General features: G+C 42.0%; 1 protein-coding gene across 6 annotated transcripts in view; it reads left to right on the top strand.

Annotated features, from left to right (window-relative positions):
* mib1 (MIB E3 ubiquitin protein ligase 1) overlaps nt 1-26,716 on the top strand; it is a 49,159-nt gene that overhangs the window by 12,220 nt on the left and 10,223 nt on the right. For all 6 annotated transcript variants that reach the window (XM_058066446.2, XM_058066445.2, XM_058066444.2 and 3 more), the window contains exons 10-12: nt 729-836; nt 919-1,116; nt 1,222-1,373. In XM_058066446.2, the coding sequence (XP_057922429.1) occupies nt 729-836; nt 919-1,116; nt 1,222-1,373 (458 nt within the window). The remainder of the gene's footprint in view (nt 1-728; nt 837-918; nt 1,117-1,221; nt 1,374-26,716) is intronic.

Raw genomic sequence — 26,716 nt, 5'->3', positions numbered from 1 at the left:
AGTACGACATATCAGTTGATAATTCCGATGTTAAAATGTAGAATATCTCTCATTGGTGCACAAATAGTCCTGACCGCACACCGCTCTCATCCCAGTATATTGGGGCTGAATGTCTCCAAGGAGAGGGCTGAGATCCTCCCACTTCTGCATCCTCCTCCTCAATCTGAAAAGCATTACCGCAGGGCCCAGAGGAGGCACAAAGCGCATTGGTGTGCACTGCAGCACAAACCTGATTCACTCACTAGAAGCCAGTTGAGATGTGCGCACTTTGTGTGTGAGTGTGTGTGCACGCACGTGCTTTGTATGCAGCCTGACTCAGCCTGCCAGCCATAGGAAACTCCAGTTTGCCAGACAGAAGAAGCTTGCTCAGATTATTACTGGTTACACCTAGTTTGCATTATTGACTTAAGTCACAGAGAGAGTATGATAACTAACTGTGTCTGTGTGTGTGTGTGTGTGTGTGTAATGGTTGGCCATATACCCCACTGCCTTTCATTGAAATTATTTGTTTAAAGCTGAGCACACAAAGCCTGCCCGTGATCCGCCTGCCAGGACAAGAGATGTCTGGAGACTCCCAAATGAGTCTTCATGAATATTTATGCCCTAAGTTTTTGCTGCACGGCGATGAAACATGGCCATGCATGCAGACTCTGATGTTCAATACAGTTAATTGAGTGGACACATATTTGAACACTAAGCATGATAATGACATCTGACTGTTCTTGCAGGTGAACGGGCAGTGTGCTGGACACACTGCTATGCAGGCGGCTAGTCAGAATGGCCACGTGGACGTCCTGAAGCTGCTGCTCAAGCACAACGTTGATCTGGAGGCCGAGGTTAGCATGATGAGGTGTTTTCATGAAGTCAAACTTTTTGTTGACGTGCCACACCTTACCACTGGTGGTGTACCGTACTTAGGACAAAGATGGGGATCGGGCAGTGCATCACGCAGCCTTCGGAGACGAGGGCTCTGTCATTGAGGTCCTGCAACGGGGCGGCGCTGACCTGAATGCCAGGAACAAGCGCAGGCAGACTCCGTTGCACATAGCTGTCAACAAGGGCCACTTGCAGGTGGTGAAAACCCTGCTGGACTTTGGCTGCCACCCCAGCCTCCAGGTATCTCGCAACAATTAAATGAATGCATATTTATCATTTGCCCTGTTAGAATTAAATCAAAGCTAATGTAGCGCAAGCTGTTGTAACACAAGTTTTGTTTTATAGGATTCAGAGGGAGACACACCCCTGCACGACGCCATCAGCAAGAAGAGGGATGACATGCTGTCAGTGCTGCTGGAGGCCGGCGCAGATGTCACCATCACAAACAATAACGGCTTCAACGCCTTGCACCACGCCGCTTTGCGAGGAAACCCCAGGTATGGAACCTTTAAACCTGAATTATGCTCCTGGAAGACGCTGGCATACATTATGTCGGCTCATCCCTGCCACTCCAAATCTGCAATTTGTAATTTTTTATTGTTACGTTATTCTTGTGTGTACGCAACGAGAGTGCAGCCCGCCCTTGTGACCATGGATCAACATTTGCACGAAAAGACACATGGATCCAGCTCTCAATAACACTCGCTTTTGTTCTTTAATTACCATTCTTCTCTGGCGACAAAGAACTAACAAGCTAAATAGTTGAGGAGCGTTGTGGTTGATCACTGAGATGACTCTCAGTGCCTAGCCTTTCGGCAGAGAATTGTACGTCACTCCCTCAACCCCAGAAAAGAGCCTCAAAAGGATCAAGTTGGAGAGCGGGTCGACAGGACGTTGATTATACAGAATCATAATCTAGTCTATACCTGTGTCTCATCTGCTCGCTATCTGCAAGGACACTTTCAATTTCGTTATTTTTTTAACTTTCAAATTACATTGACAGAAATCCAGCCTCAAACCCCGTAAAGCCCTGTACGTTTTCTTGCGTTCACAAGCCAGCAGCATCATAGATAAATAATAGACCTGAAGAAAAATTATTGCCCCTGGGATTCTTTTTGATTTCTGTCGACAAAACCTTTTAATTGGATTTTCATTCAGACTGCTCTGTGTGCATTTCACGTTTACAGACCTCAGTGTTTAATTTTTAGCTCAGAATCTATACATAAACCAGTGATTCATCTCCAGTGACCTTGCACTTTACAGTATCAGTATGAAGGAAAGATAAAATCTGTCAATAATACAATATGCTTTGCTTCTTCCCAGTGGTCTATGAAACCTTGAAAGAATAGTTTTTTGTGGTGGTGGTGTTGATAGCCTTTCAATTGTTCATGTACTCTGCGGTGTGACCAGAGGCTGCTAAAGCGACTGGCTGGGCATTAGTGGTTGTCCTTGACTGTGTCTATTTTTGTCTCCAGCAAACTTACTTGTTGGTTTTTTTTTGTATTTGACCACCAGCTTTTAAAGGTGCCTTCCAGAGACCCCCTTATGGACATTGTAGAGTCAGGGTTGTAGAGCTTTCCGAGCACCCTTGCAATGAAGTTGTGATTATCCCAGCCCGAATGGCATCCCCCTTCCTTGGCATTATTTCATTAGCATAAGCAACTATGGAACATCTGCCTGCAGCCAGGCTTTGTAGACTTGTGCTAACCTGCCGAATAAGTTTGTCAACACTCCAGTTTCCTCTGCGTCAGACTCATCAAACGGCACATAAAAAGCTAAAAAGACATTGTACATTAAAGTTTAAAGTATCAAGACTTTAATCTTGATTGTAAAAGAGATTGGAGGTGTTTAAAGACAATTGGTTGGGTTTTTTCAGCATTAAAAAGAAAATAGACACTAATAAAAGAATGGGTAGATAAAACGGGGGTACAAGTTAAAAGCCTACAGGGAGCATAATCTAATCTTTTACTGCATGTATTTGCATGCCCTTCTGCCATATACAACTTTCCTGTGATGTTCTTCTCAACGGGCCTGTCCATGAGTGGTGTGATGAGACGGTGATAAACTGCAGTGTTCTGCCCCTTGCCTCACTGAAAAGCAATCACTTATTCCATGCACATACCTCCCTCCGTTTTCTCCTTTATTTATTTAAAGAAGGTCTCGAGCTGGCAGAGGTGGACTTGAAATTGCTTGCTTGCATAAAGTACATATAGTTTGTTGTGGTTTATGTTTGTACAGCAGGATTTAGATTGTAAAGGAAGGAGAATTGCGGGTTCAGTGGAGGACTCAAGTTGGAGATGAAAAATGCTGGAGTGCAGCAGTACTGTGTCAAAGCCCCTGTTGTGTGTGTGCGTGTGTGAATGTATGTGTTGCCAACCCCCCCAACCCCACCTCAGAGACAAGAAGATATACGTCCCCCTTCTATAGTCTGCCCATTTACTTTTATTTCACGCTCCAGCTCCTCCAATATCAGTGAGCCAGGCCACGAGTCCTGAAGCCCTCTAAAATCTCTCCCCCGGGCTGAGGCTAAACTACCTACCTGGTGTGTTTTCTGCAGTTGTTTCGAATGCTTTCTTTTTCAAGACGTACCCTTGATGTACTTCACAAAAAAGTGCTTGGAAATATTGTAACTGATCTGAGGCCCTTGAGATTATGGACATGAATGAGAACCCCAACATGCCCAGTGTAGTCTAATAACTTGCCTTTTAATTCAGTGTGTAATAATACTATATTAGCCACTATAATAATCTTTTTATCGTTAAACACATACTTTTTATGCCAGGAAGTGATGTAAATTTAAATAACCTCCATAGTCCATAGTCCAACTGTCACCTTTTAAAATCTCCCCTACTTGTACACTGAACACGTGCAGATGTGATCAAACTCGGTTAAATCATGTAAAGTTACAGGGAGTGCTTTTAGAGCATTGTTGAGCCGTGTAAGAAATGTCTACTCATCCTGTTTTATGAGGATCAGAGTGGTGTTTTTAATAAAATAATAGTCCAGTCAAATAGCAGTGGCGAATATGTTAACAACTGTTCGTCTTTTTACGTGCAGCCGTTTAGGAGTAGAAGAGTTACACCATGGGGTGCTGTTTTTAGTGCTATATTCATGTTCTTCTTTTTAAGACCCTCTTAAGTTTGTTGAGGCTAGGCCACCTGTGCTTTTTTTCTCTCAAAGGACGTTCTCAGTTACATATTTCCAGAGAATTTATATTTGAATTCATTATGCATTTTTCTACAAATGTGTTAACACATAGCGATGTCCTTTTTTTGTCATAGCAAATGTAAAAAAAAAAAAAAAAGCAAGTACAAGTCATCCCAACGTGTTTTTAAAAAAGCACTTTTCTCGGGTGTGTTTAGTACGGCCCGTCATAAGAGCCTGGCTCATCTCTTGTCTTTACCCCCGGGCTGCTGGTAGCAGGTACCTGCTAGAAAACTGTAAACAGTGCGATTAATAGCGCAGTGACTCATAAACGGGGATCCAAACAAGCCCTGCAGTGGTCGGTCTGTGCCGTTTTTGAGCATGTCACTTCCCTGTAATGTTTGTGCTCTTTCATTGTATTTCTATAATATGATAACACGCACAATTCAGTGTTACTTCCAGAACAGTAAGTAGTGTAAATGGGCACGTGTGCAAATATTTGCGGTTGATAATATAAATAAGTAGTACATACTGCACGTACAGGTCAGCTTGTGGAGGGTGGGGTTGCGTGTTGTTAAGTGAGCTTATATTAGTAATAAGCTGATATTAGTGTCGATTTGTACCCATGTATGTTTTTAATTCAAGACGCATGTAGAGGGTGACAGTCTAAGCAAAAGTGAGAGTACCTTGTTTTACATGGCCCTCACATCCCTGTTGGGTTGCATTAACCGTTTCCTTTTTTCCTGTTGAGGGATGCTGCCCACTGCATAATCGACTGTTAGCGTCCGGTGACAGTCATTTAAGGAGATGTCTTACACCTTTGCACAAGGGGTCCTAAAACAGCATACGCCATATGTTAGCCCCTGCTATTTTTGAATATTCCACAAGTGCGGTCGGAATACCAATTCTATCAAGAGAAAGGACAGAAAGGGCAGTGGACCACACCAAAAGTTTGAATCTGTGGAACTTTATTATTATTTTTTTCCCCACAAAGGAGACATTTAGCATTGAGCAATCACAGGACACTGTAGATGTGGATAGTAATACCTCAGTCATCACCGAGGCATCAATGGAGTCCCTGCAGTCATCAAAGCATAGCTACAGCTGGTTGAAGGGGACCAAATCCATTCAAGAGGTGATTTGGTTCCATTTTACCAGCTTTAGCAAAGCATTGTGGGGATTTCTCTCTCTCTCTCTCTCTCTCTCTTTCCCGCCCGTTCTTCTCAGCAACACATCAGAGAGCTGCAGGAAAGGCAACCTTTCAAAGTTATGTCCAACAGAACCAGAGTGTCCTATTAAAACCACCACAAATTGTACTGCTTTTTCTCTTGCTTCCTCACCTTCACCCCCACTACCACCCCCACCACTTGACACATTTAGCCACCGCAACACCTATAACACATAGGTACAGTTAATCAGCCCAGCGCTGCTTTCTCCTTTGAGGCTGTTCATCCTCCTTGTTTTAAGTTGTCCGAGTTCAAATAACAAAAGTGCTTTGTGGTTAAAAAAAAAAAAAAGTAAGGGAAAATAATAATGTTTGACTGTGCACTTGAGTCAAATGTCCGGGAGTCATGAAGCAATTACAGCCTCTGACAGATGAGCCCTTTGCTGCAAGTGGGCTGCCTGCTCTGGTCACTTAGACGGCCTCCTGGCACATTCAGAGACGTAGCCGCGCGCACACACATGTACACATTCACACTTGTACGTTTCAAGCAATCCTCTCTGGTGTTGCGACAACATAAATTTAAGTCAGTCATCTTATGTCCTGCTAACTCATTTGCAGTATGCAATACATATATGGCCTGATTAGTGACTGAGAAACTCTTCATGGGCTTGGCTTTACGCTAGTAACATACTGTATAAAATAGTAGCCACTCAATCAATCAGAAAGTCTTTTTTATGCTTTTGCATGCATGTCCTGACCATTAATTATACTCCTACTGCTGTAAGCAATAATGTTAACTTAGTGATGCATTTTTTTGTGCCGCAAAATGTATCTACTACTACTACCTCCATTATTATTATAATACATATATAGTTATTAAAAGAAATATCTCCAGGATGTGTTCACCCCCCTTAATAATGTTGATTTTACGGACAAATATTTTTAAAGAAAATTGTAGTATGTTAAATATGAATTTGAATTATTATTTATTATATTTAATAATTATTGTGACTATTATATTATTATTATTATTGTATACTATTATAACTATTGTGTGTACTTTGAATTATTTTTAATCTTTATCATATTAATTGCATCCTGAAACATTTTATTATTTAAATTTTTGTGTATGTATTTATTTTTCGCCTAGTTATTTTAAGGTGTGTATTCTTTGAGAAACATTTACATGACATAATTTCAAAAGTGGAACATGTATTAACATGTATGACATGTATCATCAGTGGTAGTAATATTTAGTTTTCTATTATGATGAATTGTTTTTTGGTTTGTTTTTGCATTTGTTGGGAAACTGAAATGTGTGTTTAGATATCAACTAATGCTTTTTACTCGTATACTCTTATTTTGTGAGGATGTAGTCCGTTTGTAATTATTTAATTTTTTTTTGTTTCTGTCCGCCAAGGCGCAAGTCAGTTTCTCAAAGTGTCCCATAACAGCTGAGGCTTATATGCATAGCTTGTAGACAACTATGGAGGTCAGCATCAGGCCAGCTCGACAACAAATGCAGTTCTATTTGTAACAAACATATGCACATTCATGTTTGCTCACACACAGACAAACTTAAGAGTCAGGTAGCCAGGCCTGCTTGCTCACCTCGTCTTAAGGCCCATAACAGGGCAAAAGCACGGGTGGCGGGGGGTCACGGACAGGCACTGAGCATTTGATAATGTCAGCATCTGCTGTGTTTGTCACTCAGGCAGCCGCTTGTCGCTACTGCAGGCCTTGTAGGAAGGCACACTGCTATGCTTGCACTGGAAAGTAAAAGAAATGAAGTGTGAAAAGGCTGCACTTGTCAAAAACAAATAACAGATTACATTTTAGAGTTGTCTGTGTGACCTTGCCTCATGATAAACTGTTAGCCCTCGTAGCCATTAAAGTACATTTACATAGCCATGAGTCACTGATTACACTCGCACATTTTTGTGAGATTAAAAACACTGCATTTTGCTGCAATTATTATTATATCTTTGTTGTCAAAATATATTTGAAAACAATTTCCGAGGTAAGCCCGTGCTGAAACTGTTGCATGATCTGTCAGTGATCACAGCAGAGAGGTGGGGTGGGGGGGTAAGAATAGGTGAGAGTTCGAGATATGAATAGCTGGCAGTACAAACTGTGCACTCCCTCCCCTTCCCCTCTTCATCCCTGACTTTATTTCACCCTGCGCCTCTCTGCCATATTGTGTTTTCTTTGACAATTGGAATCAGCTGACAGGCCAGAGTTGATCCCGCATTGTCACTTTCTTTTTTTGATGCGCTAATCTGACTGCCACGCGGCCCCCGGCAAAGCATTTGGCAAGCATAGCAAACGTGGACAATGAGAGGGGCAAAGGGGGGCAGGCAGATCGGCGTGTGTTTGGGGGTGGGGGGAAAGAACAGCAGCATAACGGGAGGCCAGTCCTGGTTAAACACACAAGTTGTTGAAGTTATATGATGCAACCATACGAATACCCTGCTAGCTTACTTCGGTCTGACTACTCAGCAACTATTCCAACAATGGTGGTCCTTTGGTCCAAATTCACCTTGTTTTTTTTCTTCTCTTGAGCCATGTAAAAAGATTATGGCATTAAGTGGTAACTCCAGCATACCACTCAGCGCTAGCTAGAGGTGGTGGTGCTACATTGCAGCTGGATGACTGCAGCACAGAAAAAGGCCCAGTGATGTCACACAGCCACGTTTTGCCCTCACTTTAAGTGTCGGAGGGTAAAGCACTTATCTAAACTGCCACCACCATTGTCACTATATTTTACGCTAATCTACATAATTGTCCAATGAACTGTCGGCGTATCCTGGATGAGAGATTTTTATTGGCCAAGTCAGCCAGTTTGCGAAAGCAGCGAGCTCCCTACAGCGATTATTGCTGCAGTGAGACTGCCCAGAGACAGTATAGCTAATGCATGAGCCTTACATCCCATAAGCATTCTCTCTCCCCTCTCTCTGTGTACTCTTCCTCCTCTTGCGCAATTATCACAGCCTGCAAAAAAGCACAAGGCATCATTTTCCTTGAGCGAGGACGTTCACCTCACTAAGAATACATACTTCTTTACATTCCATAGCTGTCATATGTTCATATGGGTACATAAAGAAGTATGTGCACTAAGGAGGCAGTCTTGACACCACATGAAATTCTCTCACCTTTGGCCAACACAGAGAAGTTATGAGCGGAACAATTTTTCTCTCACCGGTTTCCCTCCCAAGTATGGTAGTCTGCACTGTAAGGTGACTTTGAGTGTAAATTCACTTCAACACTCCAGGCTTTCCATGTAAGGCTGAACAGGCTGTCCCCCCAACCTCCCTCCGCCGCCCCACAGCAGCGCTTTCGTAGTCCATACCATAGTCGACTATCCCAGTGACCCCTGCTGTCCTCCAGACAGAAAGAAACCAGGAGGGATCAGGATTGGGGTGCTTTTTTAGGGAAAAAAAAGAGTAAAAATGACCAAGTTGGTTACAGCTGCTGCCTGGAGAAGAGTGTCCTTCTTGTGTGCTGGAAGGTTCCTCTGCATGCACCTTGTCTTATATGACGGCCTCTGCTGAGTCCACGGTGCTGGGTTGCACCTACCCCCGTCTCAATGACCATACTTATCATTTTCACTTCTCTCTCCCTCCTCTTCCTGTGGCTGTCACTCTGCAACGCCATAACGTTAACCTCCACTCCTCTTCCTCCTCCTCCCTCACGTCACTTTTGTTTCAGTGACGCCCCCGGTTGCTCTCCGCTGCGTTTGCTGATGTTTGAAAACAAGGGTGATCCAAGTGGAACAGGAAGCTTTTGTGAGTGGGATTTGGGCTTTGGGCACACAGGCAGGCCATAGGTCACATGAAGGCGCTAATGCCCACTCAGCGCTTGTGGATTGGCGGGGGCCCCCCATTTCACTCTTACCATATTTTTTGCACTTGGGGCCATCCTTCACTCCTCCACCTGTCTATATTTATAGGGAAACCAGCTGTTTCTCCGCAGAGGGGGTTGGTGCACACCAGCAGATCAATATCCATTTGCACCACAGTGAGAAATGTTCAGTAGGCCTCTAATGAATATTTGCCCCAGTCCAACACATTCCACAAGTTGACACTAATCTCGTCAGTAGGCTGAATGCTCCGGCAATGGAAAATAAACCAAGGAGGCTTATGAGTGTGGAGATAAACAAGAAAAGGTGTTTTTTTTGCGGTGTTAGATATTGCATGAGTTAGAAGTGATGAATGATTTTGGGTTGGGTAGGTCGTGTCCTTAAAGGTTTGGGAGATGTCACAGATGTCACCTTAGAGGTGATGAGCAAAAACAGAGGAGTGAAATTTCTCGATGGAGGTTGTGGGGGTGGTGAATTAACCTCTGTGATTGTTGTATCGGTTGTGCTTTGGGCCATGGTACTGCAGTGTTGTAGTCTCTTACAGGTACTCAATAAAGTAGGTTGCTAGCTTTTGTTATAATGCAGGTTCAGCCATACCCCATTATTCCACACCCTCCCATCCGTTCATCCATACGTCTGTTTTTCCTCACCCCCCCAACATCTGTGTTAATACACTTCTCACAGCTGTGTTCCGTCAATCCTCTTTCCCCCTCCCCGTTCATAACTCCTGACCTGTGTGCTCTTCATTATTCTGATGCCTCATCATCCCTCTGGTCGCCACATTCCATTTTTCCACCCCAAGCAGCCTGGTGTGTCCTTAAACTTACCTCCCGTCAATTAAGGAAGGCAGCGACCTTCCCTGCCCCGTGGTGTAATTTTTAGAAAAAAAGTGCTCTGATAATCCCATCAAGTGGGGAAAAAGTGTTAATAAAAAAACAAAAAGTATGTCCCAGTCAATTTTAGCATCCATCCATGATCACTGTGCCTTAGAAGATGCATGGGCGCAGAGGACAAATTGAAGCTGACAGCAGGTGCCGGCGCAGGTTTGAGTTAACAAGTCCGTCATTAGATAGCGGCAAGACTGCAACCACAATGCCTAATGAGCCAAAGAAGCCGTGCTGCAGCAGCAGCAGCAGCAGCAGCATGTCCGGTCAGTGCCAGAAACAGACAGAGCGAGGTGGTGGGGGGAGAGACCAACGCTAGGGAGGGAGGGAGTGAAGGAGAAAGATGAGAGAGATAGTGTAGACAGTGCAGAAAAGGGCTTAAATCCATGTGGACCATCCTGCATCCTCTTCCTCTCTGGTTACTTTTTCCTCTTCACGTCTTCTAAGAAAACAGGAAAGACGTGTTGTCTGGTTAAGTTCTGTCCCGGCATTGCTGCAGAACACTACATTCCACCCTCCGCCCCTCGCATACACACATGCACACACACACACCCCTTCTTTTTGATGATGCGACTCACAGGCAAACCAAGTGGTTACTAGCTGATAGCATCCGAACAGGAGAGAGGGTGTGAGAGAGAGGCCCATCCGGGGTGAACTCCATCCAAATATTACCTGTCAGATGAGCTTCTTATCACAGCATCCTTCCCTGTCCTCCTCCTTTTTTGTGACGCTTTAGTGACGAGAACCATAATGACCTAAAGAGCGCTCCAGCTGCTGCAGCCATGGTGTGTGCCGGGTGCACGCCTGACTCGCTGAATCAGCTTCTATCATTGGGGGGAGGGAGGTGGCGGATGAGTGCCAGAGTTGGCGACGGGAGGGGTGGGAGTCGGGTGGTGGCAGGTCGGAGGGGCAAGCAGCCACGTGCGCACATTCCCACACAAAAAAGTCCTACCTTCACAGGACTGGGTGATCTGCCTTTTGGAGAGAAAAGGAAACGGGTATGAAAAAAAATCTGCACTCTTCTCTCCATCATTCTAAAAACAAGAAGTCGGGAGGATGGCCTGGATGATTGAGCGGGCTTAAAATTGTGTACCAAGCATCCTCGTGCTCTTACCGTTTTCATATTCCACAAACACACTCAGCACTACGGCTTTATCTGGCTGTTGGGATGCACTTTTGTCACTCAGCCTAACTCCAGGCTTGGGAGTCTGCTCTGAATATTTGACAAGCAAATTTTTTTTTAGCAAGGCCCTTTAAAAAGAACCGATAGGAGACAGGTATAGTTTGAATAATAAAATTTGATCCAGGCTAATATTGGCAGTTTGGGAAGTAGGTATTTTGGTTGGTTTGGTTGTGGTTTAACCTGTTTCAGGAGAAATGTAGTTCATCACTCTGACCCAAACTTAATACAACAAAGTACAACAAAATATCCAGGGTTCCTACGCTAGATTGGAAAGTATGTAAGAAACTAAGGAAAATATGGATTTTGATTTGACATTTCTTGTTCTGGAAAAGTTTGGAAAATGGAAATTCAAATATGGAAAATATTAACATTAACACAAGACTATTACCACTGTTATGTTTTTTAAAATCAAATTATGATTAACACAAAGATAATATGGAGTCGCCAATTAACCTAGCATGTTTTTGGAATGTGGGCGACAACTGGAGTACCTGGAGAAAACCCACGCATGCACGGGGGAACATGCAAACTCCACACAGAGATGCCCGAGGGGGGCGGAATCGAACTCGGGTCTTCTAGCTTATTTGTTAACATTCATTCATTCATTCATTCATTTTCTATCAATTTTGTTAACATGATTATGTTAAATATATATAATAGTGCCAGTTAAAATGCTCATTAAAAAAATAATATGCAAAGTTTTTAAAACATTTAGTCTTTATTTTGTTAATGTTCTCAGTTAATAAATCTTGACCCTTAAAAACAAACCATAAATTTGGAAATATGCCGAAATTGTATCTCCAATTTGGTATTGAGCAATTTAAGCCTTGTTAGAGGTCTGCTGTGTGCCATTTTAGTCTGACATTGCATCATAGCACGGCATAGAATAGTTAAAAAGTAAAAGACAGTGGTCCAGAGAGTGCAGTAAGAAGACGACAGTGACGGCTAATAAGGGACAAGGGGCCAAGATGGCAGCAGCTTTAGCACATTGTGTGAAGCCAAGCATTGGAAACATGCCTCAGCGCTTGTTGCTGGGCTGCTCCTGTGTCTTGTCCCACCAACCCTCCCTGACCATATTTAGTCACGCTGGGCAAAAAATAGTTCAGCGCTGTGCTCCACTCCACACACACCTTCACTCCTCGACTCCCCCCTCCCCACCCCCCACCCTCTTCTGCAACTGTTGGCTGCAGTCTCCGGGAAGCCTTGCTCCGGCTCCCTGCCTATCGATTCCACCGGGCTGGAAGCAGAGATGAATGCTAGGTTAGCTTGTGCTACCATTTGCCGCTCTATTTTTAGTGGTGCCAAATAAAGTGGTCTCTCATGCTTCCACTTCTTAATTCTTGACCCCTCCTCCCTCTCTCCTGTTTTGCATCCTTCACCACCACCTCTGCTGATATAAGCCCCTCTCACCCTCAGTGTCCTCTTGACCTCCACACCCTAGTCCACCATAGTCTTCTTATGGTGGTCTTACGCTCACGCCTATATTTAGAGTAAAGAACTTGAGAGTGAGACATTGCTGAACAGTTGGGCGATATGGAACAAAAGTCGTATCCTGAAGTTTAATATGTATAAACAATATATGTTAAGATATTTTTAAGCCAAATATGCGTGTGAAGATTTTTTTTTTCTTTTGGCTTTTTCCTGATTTCAAAGTCGCCATACTGATTTTGTTTTGAGCATTTTATATTCCGGATGCCCTTCCTGACAAATACCAATGAAGCCTACTAGTGGACATTCGAACCCGAGGCGTTTGCTCCAAAGTCCAGAATGCTAACCACTACACCACGGGGCTCTATGCGTGTGAAGGTGTTTTATTAAAATAAAAAAAATCTTATAGAAATATAGCTTCTGAAATAAAAGTTCTCCTCCACGGTATCCGCCGGATAGTTGAAACTCGAATTCAGGAGTAGTGTGTTTTTTGTCCTGGTTGTGGAACTGTGGACCAGCTCTCGGCAGGGTCCTTGAGTCTACATGTGTTTTGTGGACTTGAACCGTGTACCTTGAGGAATTTTGGGGCGAGTCTTTCAGGACTATGGGGTACCAGCTTGTAGAGGCAGAAGTACAGATTATCGTTAAATTCAGTTTATAAAAAATTAGAATTGTTTATTCAATCATATTCACTTTGTTCCCTGTATGACCGGTGTCAGAGTTTGGTTCACTTAGTTAGTTAGTTATGAGGATACAACAAATGCTTCAAAAATGTACATTGTCAGGGAGAAGAATGTAGTTTGCTTTGTGTGTGACTGCATTTTTGTGTGTTCTCTATAAGTCAGTTCTATAAGTAGTGAGTGAAGTGTGCTTTTATAATTATTTTCCGCCATTATTCATGCAATGTTTCTCTTGGAGATTATTAAGGTATCTGTCTGTTGCTTTTGCAGAATTCCGAGAGGAAAAATGCCAACCTTGTCTGCCTCCGAGGCGCTCAAAATTATTTGAGCTGCCTCTAATTCAAATGTCTTTTTCAAGCTTTCCCGGGGCGCGCCTGCTGAAGAATACGTTTAATTAGTCACTCTCATCATGAGATACATTCATACTGTACTAATGTAACATCCTCTTTGTCCTCTCCTTCCTTCTTATATTGCAGTGACAGTGCCCTCCGCTTTATCCAGCTCGTGTTATTTGAAGTAATACAACGAACACATGAAAAAACAGTTGCAGGGAATAATGATATAAGATGAATTAACAATGTCTATTTTTATGAGTAGGTAAAATACCATGCAGTCATGTGGTTCTTGAGTTGATAAGACGCCATTCGCACCTCTCAGCTTGATAGATGGCAGGCCTTTTTTCCCCCACTTATGGAGATAATTTACCATAGATTTAATTAATGTTTCATCATCATAATTTATAGGCTTTCAATTACAGTATCTTTTCGGCCGTTGCATAATTGAATGTTCAGACAGTGAAATGGATTCCAAGCTAATATCTCTTCTTAAAACCACGTCCTCAAAGAATCAAACAAGTCAATGTGCACATTTGCAGCAGCACTAGTGTGCTTGTTGTGCCCTGATGTCGAGCTTTCATTTTGTCAGCTAATTTTAGACATAAAGAGTATGGTATTTGTTTGGTATGCTAACCTTTTCTCTCGACTGCTTCATATTCAAAGAGGCTCCAAATGGGTTTTCCCAGTTGCCATTAGCTTATCTGGCTCCGCCTTGTTTCTACACCAGGGATGGTTATGATCAGTTGATTTATGGATTTTTCTCTTCTAAGAATTTTTATGGCTCAAGGTCTCTGTTGTATAATAGCTACATAGCTATAGGAATGTAACAGATTTTGCTTCTTTGCAGCTACTGGTGGAGGGTGCGGTTAATTCAGTTAGAACATGATTAAAAAGTCAATTATGTCTCACGGTAATGTGTGTACCTAAAGTATATTTATGAGCATCAAAAATCAGAAAAATATATAATCTCAAACACTTGTTTGCTCCACTTTTGAGGCGCTCAAACAGTTTCTTTGGAAGTTGTGTGTTTTCATGAGGTCATGAAGGAAAGAAAATCATCTTTGTCATGGAAATGACACTACCTCTGACCCAGGACATCTTCCAAGCAGGCTTCGCTGCACATTTTAAAACTAAGCCTCGGGCGCTGAAGGTTAACCGTCAGTCAGCTACAGAAATGGGAGCTTGAAAGTTTGTTTTATTTGTCTTCAGTGAATATGCTAAGCTACCATGATGCTGCTGTTAACTGTGATGTTAGTACTTAAGCTCACATAGTCTCGCTAGCTCTGTTGCCAACATTGCATCAAACTGTCCCACTTCTGGAGTTATGTTGTTGTATGTCATACAGTATAAAGCATCTATCACTTTGGACAAGTGCAGAGTTACAGTATACATGTAAAAGTAGATAAAGTGCACAATAGCGCTTCTTGGAGACACACACTCTGCCAAAGAGGTGCTGACGAACACAACTCATTAGCATTAAAGCTACAGACACACAAAACAGCATGTTCCCAATAGTGCTTTGAAATTGTCTAAATTGTAGTACCCCAGTACCAGTATTATGACACCTCTGAAGTTGTTTTTACAGTAGCATATAATATGGAGCCCAGTAGCTTACATAAGAAAATTAAACAGGACGCTAACAGGGTAAATGTTTTTTGGTGAATACTATATTGATCCTTAAGTAAATTTGGTCTGGGATTGAGGTAAAACATTAGAATAACAAATTAATGTAAATATTGAAACACAGAGCAGAAAGTGATTGGAGTGAAGTTCCCCAGACTAGAAAGTTAGTGTTAATATATCAGTATTGATTCTTTTCTTCAAGAGTTCCTTGTGAGGAAAAAAAAACAGCTTGGTCATTCCTTCGTATTGTCTACCATCTAAAGTTAATCAAATTGTTAATAATGTATTGTTAATTTCACATTAACATTCACATGATGACTCCCATCCATCATGTCCGAGCCGCTTCAGCCTGCCGACCTCTTCAATCGGTTATACATTCAAGCACCTCTTACGTCATTCTTCCCTGATCAATTTTGCCTCGTCAATGTTTAGCTGAGTAGTCAATCGATCAGTAAGAATAAGACATGGTTCTTCTAATGGATGGGCTTTGTTTGGCTGAATAAAAGGACGGCGTGCAGACTGTCCCACAAGTAGTGGTGCAGCTCAATAATACCGGCTTCTTTTTTTTTTTTTAATTCAGATGCATTGTGTGTGGATACCAAAACAACATTTAATTAGCTGATTCATTTTCTCCTTGCTAGCATTGTGGATTAATGTAATTAGATTTTTTTGGTTTCATTTATAGTACGTAACAGTACTCCCCACTCCTGTTTTAAAAGCGTGTTCAGTCTTTAAAACAGTTGATAATTGAATTAGATGTTGTGTTCCTGCTTTGTACTAAAGTTATCTACAGGTTTTTGTACTTCAGGAAAATCTATCATTATCTTATATGTTCATTCATTCATTGGCTTTTTGAGCTCCTTTCTGGTGCTCTTAATTCCAGCACTGTTTGAGACTGCTCACCAGTAATCATCACACTGGCGTTAGAACTGCTTCTAATGAATCCAGTTTGTACATTTTACATTATCGCTTCCTCCATCATCCTGGGCTCTTCCCTCGTGCTAGTTTGTCTCCTCTTTTTCTGCCCCCCCCCCCCCCCCTCCCGCCCACACACCTCCTCACCGCACTGCCACCCGTCCCCCCCTCATCCCTTTACACTGTGCATCATTTGAAGGGGTGAGGCTGCTGCACGCCAGGGAAGAATAAAAGTGATTTATGAATGGGCCACCCTTACCTGCATGCTGGTGGGGGGAAGCCAGTGGCAGCCAAGCTTTCTGATTCAGGATTCCATTGTGGCAGGAGAAGCTCCCTTTTTTGCTTCTTTTGCTCCTGGTCTTTTAATGGTGCGCCATGTTACCATTGAGTGACTGGACCATTACAAATACCCACAGCATGTCCTGCAGTACTGCTTAAGTCTGTACAAACTTGGCCACTGTTTGTACTTGTGCATCAGCACATTTTGTTGTTTAATTTGTGCAATACGGTTTGTTTTTTTTCCAATCTCTTTGTTAAAGCTTTTAGTTTTGAGGATAGTCCAGGGCAAAAACATAAAAATGAGTCAGTACTTGCATATCTATATGCCACAAATGGGATTTTTGTGTGCCTGTTTGGATTAGCCCGATGTATGTAACAAATGCATTTTTTGGTTAACTGCAGAGAGGACCAGGATTTTAAAGATGTATTTTTTCCACCAGTAGTTAAAATAGTACATAACAACATACAGTAACATGTATTATGGGATGTTTTCTTGATTGAAACTGGGGAAGTGGACATGAAGAAATCATTGCATTATTTGTCATTTTTAATTGAATGAGAGCATCTCTTTGCAGTGGGAAATTGTTGAGTGCATGGAACTGTGTGAGAAATTCCAGGTCAATTTGACTTTTTGTTACCTGATCTATTATGTTTTGTTGTTTTTTTAGTCGAAATGTGTCCTGCCAAAAAGTATAAATTGCGAGTCCAGGTGTAGAGATAGCACAGGTGTATCCAACTTGCAGCATTATTAAATCTACTTTGACTAAAAGAAAGGAGAGGTGAGCTTTTATGTGACTGCCAACATTTCATTATAGTTTATTTACAAAATATATCTCCACTCAGTGTGCTCTTTTATCATTAAATACAGGTGTCAGGTTTGAATAGAACACTTGTGAAAATACAAAGTGGTGAAGCAAATATCCTTTGAATTACATTAGTTGGTGAAGGAAGTACAGCTAGCATATGAGCTAGCTGCGACCCTGTGATAGCATCTAAAGATGGACACACTACATGTTTGAACAACTTAGACAATCATCTAGTGTTTTCCAGACAAGACATAAGTATTTTGACGGCATGTTTGTTAAGATTAAGTGACACTTCAAAAAGTAAGTTAGCATGAATGTGGTAGCCACGTCTAGCTCGCCCGTGATCTAGCTAGCGACTGACAGAGGGGCAGTGCAAAGTCAAATGAGATTGAAACGTGAGCGATCACACATTCCAGTATAGATGGGGTTCTCATGTGACAAGCTGTCGTCAATTGATTGCACATTTTATGGACAATTTTTTATTTCCATGATAATGAGGAACACACTGAACATCAACACAAAGACGCATTGAGTGTCATGACATGAGCAAGTGCGAACACGGCAGACAGGTGATTTCAAAATTAAGCGCAGTGAAACATTTGTATCTATCAGTCTATTTTCTATACTGCTTATCCTCACTAGGGTAGCGGGGAGCCTATCCCAGCTGACTTCAGGCAAGAGACAAGGCACACCCTGGCCTGGTCGCCAATCAATTGCAGGGCACATATAGACAAACAACAATTCACACTCGCATTCATACCTATGGACAATTTGGAGTCGCAAATTAAACTAACATACATGTTTTTGGAATGTGGGAGGAAACCCACACACGCACAGGAAGAACTCTTGAGAGATGCCCAAGCAGAGATTCGAACTCAGGTCTTCCCTATCTCCTGACTGTGTGGCAAATATGCTAACCACTCTACCAGCATCCGGCAGTTATGATACTTTTTTATTGTTTTCACACTAATTGTGGTCAAAATGTGCATAAATAATAAGCTATATAGCATATGCAGTACATACAATATATTACTTTACAATGTTGTTTACAAGTTAATTTTAAAGATGTGGTGGCTTTTATTTGTAGTGGGGGGCTGCCACAATCAATTACATGTAGTGGAAACCCTGAAAGGTGACTATAGGGAGGGTATTTCATGTCTACAGGATTCTAACAATAATTAAACTTGTATTTACAAAGTCCTAAACAGGTTTTCAATGCTCTGACTGCAAAAACAAATAATTTGTCAGCATTGAATCCTACTTCACGTGAATGTACTTATCGTTTTCCGTTCTGAAACTGGTGTTGAGTTTTTATAGACTTACAATATCCCATGTCCTGGGTATTTTACACTTTAGTCAGCGATATGAGGCATTAGTAATCCTAATGTACACAGAGGAAAGTGTACAGTCTGATGGCCAAACAAAGCTAAGCTGTTGAATAATGCAGGTCATGTTACCCCTGTTACCCTTTTGGCGCTCCAGTCAAATGCAGCATGACAAGCGAAGAATATTTGCATTATTTTCTCCAGTCATTGGCGGGTATTAATGGAAAATTGTGAGGAGCAGAAACTTTCATCACGCCGTCCCTCATTCGTGGATATTTGTGGAATTTCTTGGGCGTTCTTATCTATGCGATGCATTCATTCCGCCTCTAAAGCCCCCGTATCCCCACCCCCTCCTTCCACGCCTTGAACAAGTTAGCTATTTGACATTTTGTGCAATGCATGTGGCCTGCCGCCTTAGTGTTTGGAGGGGTGTGCTGATACAAGACCCTTTGATCCCTATTATTTCCCACTGCAAACAATAGATTTTTAATTACCAAACTGCTCATTTTGCCGCAGCATTCTCTTCTGCAGATGTGATGTGCCCCGCAAGAAGTCTTTTCAGCAGCTCCTTGTGTCACTTTTGGTTCTTCCCATCAATGTGTTATCTCACACCATGACGATGGCAACTGACGTTTAAGTGTCTTGAATTTCCAGTGACTGTATATCACATTCGTCTGCCCATATGGTGACGGCGTGAGGGGCTGTCGATCGAAGGACATTCAGTGCAATGTCCCTCTGCTGTACTGTTTACCGCTTTGTGCCCTAGCGCGGAACACTTCCATTTAATTTCAAATGCCAATTACATGCTGGCACACCACAAAGAATGCTGACGACCACCTCTGCTAGATGCTGGCTGGACAAAATGCGGATTAGTGTTGAATTTCAGTATTTTCCATCAGTCATCCCCAGGCCAAGGAAGAAAAGCTTTCACCAAAACATGTTTTTTTGCCTTTTAATTATTAAGGGGCACAGATGCAAACGCAGAGGATTTACCACACTATCTGAGATTTTTGTGAAGAGACATTGTGATGCTTACGTTAACTTGTGCTAAGGCCATAACATCCATCTTTACAATTCCATTCCCCCACAGTAATGAGCTCAGGTTTCTCAGCAGAACCAGACATGTACACATCATACCACAGTATTCCATCTGCACAATCCCATCTGAGATACTCAAGCATAGCAGAGAGCCCAATGTGTGCGTATTGAGCAGAATGGCTATTTCATGAATGCAAATTCTCCATTGCAGCAAGAGTACCAAAACGAGGTTGCGTCAGGATGCTGTGATTTTATAATAAAAATGACATTTTTGGTGCCTTTTATGGGCTGTGGTCAAAAGGCTTTTGAAGACATGCAAGGATACATGTAATGCAGATATCCGCAAATTGTTGTTATCATTGGACAAATGGCAAAGGTAAAGGGCCAGGTAGTCCCTAAGTCCCGCCCATACCTGTGCAAAGGCATTTTTCATGATGGGTGCCATGTTTTTTAATCAATATTGCTCATACAGTTTTTTTTCTATGAGTTGTTCGTCATCAAAATTGTTGCCTCAGTTTTCATACAGTGTTGGTTTTTGGACAATATTGCACATATAATATTGCACGCGAAACGGGGTGACAAAATAAGGCACCCTCTGCATTGCTAACTCACTGTCTGTGCTGTCTGTGTAACCACTAAATAACCCGCCACGGGGAAAAAGAAAGTTGGAATGTATGGGCAATGTGTTCCATCTATTCGTAATTTATAATTAATTTGCATTTCTGCATGTAAATTATTTTGTATACAATTTTTTTGCTTGTCTGGAACAGATTAATTTACTTTATTTACTGCAATTTGAAAAATTGCCTCAGTTTTGATACATTTTGGTTTTCTTTGGATTTTTTGGAACAAATTTGGATCAGTCCCAAATTTAGTGATGATTAGGCTAACCACCTTATCATGGGCTGTGTGTGAAATAAGTGAGTCTGACTAAAAGGGTCAAACGTGGGGGTGTTTAATCACAGCACCATCGTGTGGCGTATTTGACAGAAAAATTATAGCACAGGCAACACAGTAGGGGTGCAGGTTTTAACAAAGTTCATCCATAGTGTGCAGCAGGGTCACAAGGAGAAAAGTTACACTCGGGGGTGTGCTATTTTTTTAATTTTTTACCGTAGGGGTATCAGAAGTCGGACAAGATTTTAAAGATGTATTTTACTACCACACCAACTCCCCCAATAATTAGAATAAGTAACCGTAAGAGGTAGATAACTGGTGCGGAAATGAGAGTGATGCTGTGTTGAATCAAGTGCAAAAAGACAGCAGCACGCAAGTAATTGGGCCATCCCGAACCAATGGGATACTAACACACCATTGGGCCCCTCTGACTTCCCACCTCCTCCTTCATAAATGAATCAGGACATCCCATAGCACAGGGTGATTTAAGGCTAATTAAAGCTTAGCCTTTACACACCCCCACCTACTTGTACCAGGAATGTCAGGCAATTTATTTGGCCGCTTGCAAAACAACCTTCCAGGCACGGACAATGGAATGATAACCAAAAAAAAAAAGTCACAGAAAATGCACCCGTCGCTTCTCCTTCCCTTGCCAGTTTATGCAAATAATTCCTAATAAAAAGCAGGCAACCCGGGAGCCTCAGGTACAGACAGCAAGGGGAAGGTCACATTGCAGGGAAAATCATTCTCTTCGCGCCATGGTAATGAAAAGTCTCCTGGCTTGACTTGAATGCGACCCTCCTTGATTTACTCCATCTAACAGTGCAGTGGACAATGGCCGTGAGATGGCCCTGATGAAGTAAGGTGCTATATCTACTTGATTGTAGGAGATTTAGTAGGAGATTGGGGGGGGGGGGGAGTAGTTGTAATTGTGTTTAAAACGATGTTTATGATTAGTCAAAATCTCTCCTTTAAAAATGATAATTACAGCAGTGGTTCTCAGTTATTTTCTTTCATGCCACACCTAAGGGACAGAAATGTTTTTATGCCGCACTGATTTTCCGCACTTTAAGGCACACATTTAAAAGCCTCAAGCCTCAAAAATGGACGAGGCGCCTTATAAACCGGTGTGCCTTATGTGTGCACTGTTGTGGTGCAACTTCTGTAAGGGCTCCGCTTGATTAGTGTTGGACCATTTCCCGCTGACACAGGGACATAATACTATGCTAGCAGTGGTAACCCAATCAGAGAACAATACGTAATACAGTTCGTACGTTTAACCTCCACCACGCCACTGGCCTATCTCTCTGCTACTGTGAAAAAACAAGTGAAGCAATTAAATTTGGACCTTACCATCATTCCAGGAGGATTAACAAAATAACTCCAACTGCTGGACACTGGTGTAAACAGGACGTTGAAAGTGAAGTTGCGATCCGTATGAGAGTGATGGATGAAAGACTGCAAACACAGAGGCAGCGCCGGCTGACTTACGCCACCATGTTTTAATGGATTGTGGATGCTTGGGCTAAGGTATCTGCTTTAACTGTTGTCCGAGCTTTGGCGAAAGTCATCATCATTGCTGAACATCCACCTGACAACGAGACTGACCCCGACAATGATGAGAAGGAACCTGACATGTTTAATGGCGAAATTACCCAGCTGTTCAATTCAGATACTGACGATCAGGATGGATTTGTGACCGAAGATGGCAAGTGTATAGTTAAACAGTAAAATCAAGTTCAACTAAACTCACTGTTTTCCTTCTGTTGCCTGTACATACAATAATTCACCCTGGCACTAAGTTGATGGTTTTGCCACCCAAATGGTTCACGCAGTAGGAAGAACCATTTTGTTGCCATATGGTGCGGGGAAGATGGTATTCATTTGTCTGTACTGTACAGACGGAACTTGAAACTGAAACCATGAAAATACCAACCAAGTAAATGGAGAGCATACAAGCATATTCAAGTCCAATTACATGTTGAGTACTATTCATTTGAACTTGCTGGCAGGTCAGCACTAACATTGAAAACATCTCGCGCTCCCTGGCAGCTCATCACATCGAAGGGGGGCCTTAATAGTAAACATGGTCTCCTGCAGATCATAGCGGTCTTGGTTTTGTGTTAATATAGTGTACCTTTAACTAACCAACCATGGGTTGGACTAGACCAGTAATTTTCAACTGTTTTGGCTGCCCACTATCTGAGAAGCACTGGTTTATGGTAATGCTGAAAACGATGTGCTGCAGAAGCGAATGTGTAGATGTCAAAATCAGAACAGTAATGGAGGAACAGTTTGTGCATGGTAGTTTCTTGCCAAAATTATATCACCATCTACTGGCTTGGCATGCATATTGCAGTGTTTTCAGGATAGATATTGTTATGCTATGTGAAACTTTTTTGTGTGTGTTTTTGTTTTTAGCATTCCTCTACATTAAGAGTAGGAAGAGTCAAGGAAAAGTGATACTTTGAATTGTTTATGTACTACTGCCAAGGTCAACTATACGCTTGCTGTTACAGTTATTTCAGTTTATTGCGTTTTTGATAGATCTGATCGCTCATAATTGGAGCATTGAAAAATAAATGCAAATATGCACTTTATCGCACATTTTACTTTGCCAAAGCATGTGGCGACTCTCTGTGCATACTTTTTGAGGCCTTGGTTCACTTACGAGGACACGGTTAATGAATGAAATTATGCTAAACACGTCTCCTACATTAGAGAAGCCATATGCTTTCATTCAGCCATTAATCTCAGTCTGCATGTTGACTGCCCCCCTCTGTCGTTTCCTGCATTGTTGTCACTTCTCACTTTCTATTGTAATAACAGCCACTGACCAGCACACAGATGGGCTGTCAGACGCAGGCATACGGGCCACGTCAACCTCGACATTCGTGCATACAAACTCGGTTCACTGTCTTTGCATGCAATGACAAACGGCAGCACACAGCGTCCCAGTCAATGACAAATGGTGGCCTAAGACAACAGTGCTCAGTGGGGATGTCCTCAGGGACTTGTCCAGATCTCTCACTGGGTGACCCAGATTCACCATTGCCGGTCCTTCCATACCTTTCCCTATCCTTAATAGTAAATGTAGTCCCATGCAGAAATCATAGGGGTCCTGGGTTTGTGTTAATATAGTGTAGTTTGTCATTTAACTCACCGACCATGCGTTGGACTAGACTAGTAATTTTCAACACCATCACCTCTCAATGATAAGCGACGATAGAGATTGCAGATACGTTTCACCTCAAACTTCTCAATTGTCTTATTTAAAAGGACTTCAAAGGTGAGGGCCTTAACTGCATTGCAAGCATTATATCCCGCCCTCTTCCTGCTCCGAACATGTGCCCCACACAAGAATGATCCCATGCTAAGCCCTGGTACTGTGAAGTTGTAGATGCACAACATTCTTCTCATATTTTTCATATGTAATGTAAAGCCATGACCACTCGTCCTTCTATTCCAATTTCTATTCAATTTAATTTGTAATTATGAAAAGCATAGACATCTTTGGTCAGTATGTTTTTTAATTCACTCTGCGGTGGTTTTATGTTTATAATTTATAGCCAGTTCCATTTACTGTAATGAAAACACACACAAAGTGTAGTTTGAATTTGAGGTCTTTCAAAATAAGTGTGCCAACACAAAATAAGTGTCTGGATGGCAGTCATGAAGCTCTATCTGCGATTAAATGTGAATAATGACAAGTTAACTTGTGGACAGAATGTGATTAATCACTATTAAATATTTTAATTGATTGACAGCCCTAGTTTAAACTATTTACAGATGTGTGTACACGATAGGCATTGGCGAGTTTGTGTATTTCTAATGGCAACCTGTGGATACACTATGCTGCAGTGTGTCCACGAGGTGGGGAGAACCACACTGTACAGCTGGAGGAGTACGTCGCCCACTGTGGGAGGCGCCACCGCTGTCGCCGGCCAATGTTGTAAATTGCATTTACATGTTTAGGGCTTACATAGTTGTTGGTTATTTTGTATTATTTGTTGTCTGTTACTTGTCTGTTTATTTTATAACATTGCTGTGTGATGTTAGTACTTTCTTTAAGATATCGTGAGTAAGATGGGACGTGGAATATTAACCACTTGCGATTTCAAAGCAGCTGGTCAGCTCATTGTGAACTCATTGTGATATCACCCGATATCAGATTTTTTGGGTGATATCGGCTGATAATTATCTGTGGCCAATATTAAATGCCATCCCAGTTATTTACCTATTTACTGGGGCCCCTGTCAGTCATGGGCCCTTGGAATTGTCCTGACTTTCCCTTTACAGTGCCAATGTGTACAATATAAGTTGATGTGATAGTGACAGTGTTTATTTTAGCCAGTCTGGGTCCCTATTTTCAATTTTGGTCTTGCATTTAAGCAGTTTGGTAAACCCTGATGTAGGCTAAAGACATGTAATGTACCGCTTTTATGTTATAGCTTTGAGCGAGAATCTAGTGTGACAGGGTCTTTTCTTTGATAATTTGCTTGTCTAAGTCCTGTGTAAGAAGGTCCTTCCCAGTGGGGGTGAGGTGGATTGTATTACTCAGAAAGTCCCCTGCTCCTACGAGAGGTTAAATCTACAGTACGCAAGCAAATAGTTATCTGTAACAGTGGCGACACATTATGAATGACAGATGAGGCAGGAGGGGTGCGATTACGATTGCTATCGCATCCCCACCCCCACCCCCACCCCCACCACGGTCTGCATTGAGTAGCTGCAAGCAATGCAGGTACGTAAAGTCTCTGTGCATTGAGAGTGAGCGAGAGGGAGGTTGCTGTGCAGTGCTGCACCGTTATTCACTGCAGTAGTACAGAAGCTACACATCTCTGTCCGCATGGAAATCCTGGTGCCGGCCCCCCTGCCTCACTGTCCGCTTCCTCCTCTGGCTCCCTCAAGAGGCTGTGCTGATGAAGCTCTTTTTTTCCCCACAAACACGTCAGAAACAGTTGCAAAACCCTCACGAGGACCACCCTTGATTACCTTTGCGAATACGTCACCCTCTTCTTTTTTTTCCCCCTTCATTTTTCATTGATTGTCCTCATGTCCCCATGTCCTCTTCTTATGGCCCTCAGTGTCCTGTTTATGGACATAAACACTCTAGTACCCACATAAATTAAAATATTAAATCTATATAATATAATATAAAAATCCCCATACATCCTCTTTTGTTGCAGTTGAAAAAAATGCCCCACATGATTCTTCAGGATTAATCAAGGTCAGAAGTGTTCCTCCTGCATTGCTGCTTTAATGCTAAAATGCTTATTGAAGACACAGCATGTCCCTAACCAGAGATGAGAGCCAGGCTCAGAGATGAGGCTGCATTTTTTTTGTTTCCAATTCCTTACCATATTTTTGCTAATTGATCACATTGCATGTCATCAGTTTATGCACCCTCCACTCTATTTAGGGATGCCTTCCATTCTTGTTTAATCTTTATTTATTCCCAATTCCTGTGATGTGGGTGGGGGGTATTATTATATTATTGTAATTGTAATGCAAGAACAATATAAACTTCAGGTGATTGTATATCTACTACAGTTATTACTGCACGTCAGTGATGCGACCTCGGACTCTTCCTTCATTTTGCTGTCTTTCTTTGCAGCTTGCACCCTCCAAATGACCTTCAGTGGAGCAGAAATAACCGGCTCCCTTTATACCACATCAGAGCACTTAATTTAAACAACAGTGTATATACAACATGGTTGTCCTCCTCCACCCCCTTTGTGTTTCTCCCAAGAGAAGATACTGAAGTGAATTCTTGTGTGATTACCATTTTTGCCTCCCAACGAGAGAGACTTTTGTGGTTCACAAAGCGAAAATGGCTTCCTCCTTTTTTTTTTTTTGAAAACCTGACAGATGTGATTAGTTTGGATGGTGTGAAAAGTGTTTGTACAGCATAGATGGATGATTAATGTTTCTGGTGCTCTGTTGGTCTTTGTGATGTTCTTTTTTAAATGAAATACTTCCCCATAAAACAGTTCATTATTGGGGGAAATCTTTTGTCATCAGACAGCGAGGAGTAATAGCCATGAGTAAATAAGAATGCTTAGGAGAGCCACTCGTCCTTTGATTAAATATACTTTTACACATAAAACAAACTTTTTCCACCAAAGGATGCGTACAGATAGTCGCCTTTTAAAATTACAACTATTAGAACTATTATTTGAACATGCATCAAGTTACAAAGAAATACATCACATAATTCAGTTCAGTATATACATACGTATATTTAATTAAAACGAATGACATTATTTAAAGGAGACC

This window comes from Doryrhamphus excisus, linkage group LG6, assembly GCF_037039965.1.
Source record: "Doryrhamphus excisus strain RoL-2023G ecotype Guam linkage group LG6, RoL_Dexc_Guam_v1.1, whole genome shotgun sequence".
Lineage (NCBI taxonomy): Eukaryota > Metazoa > Chordata > Actinopteri > Syngnathiformes > Syngnathidae > Doryrhamphus > Doryrhamphus excisus.
This window is presented reverse-complemented; position numbering and strand designations above follow the sequence as displayed.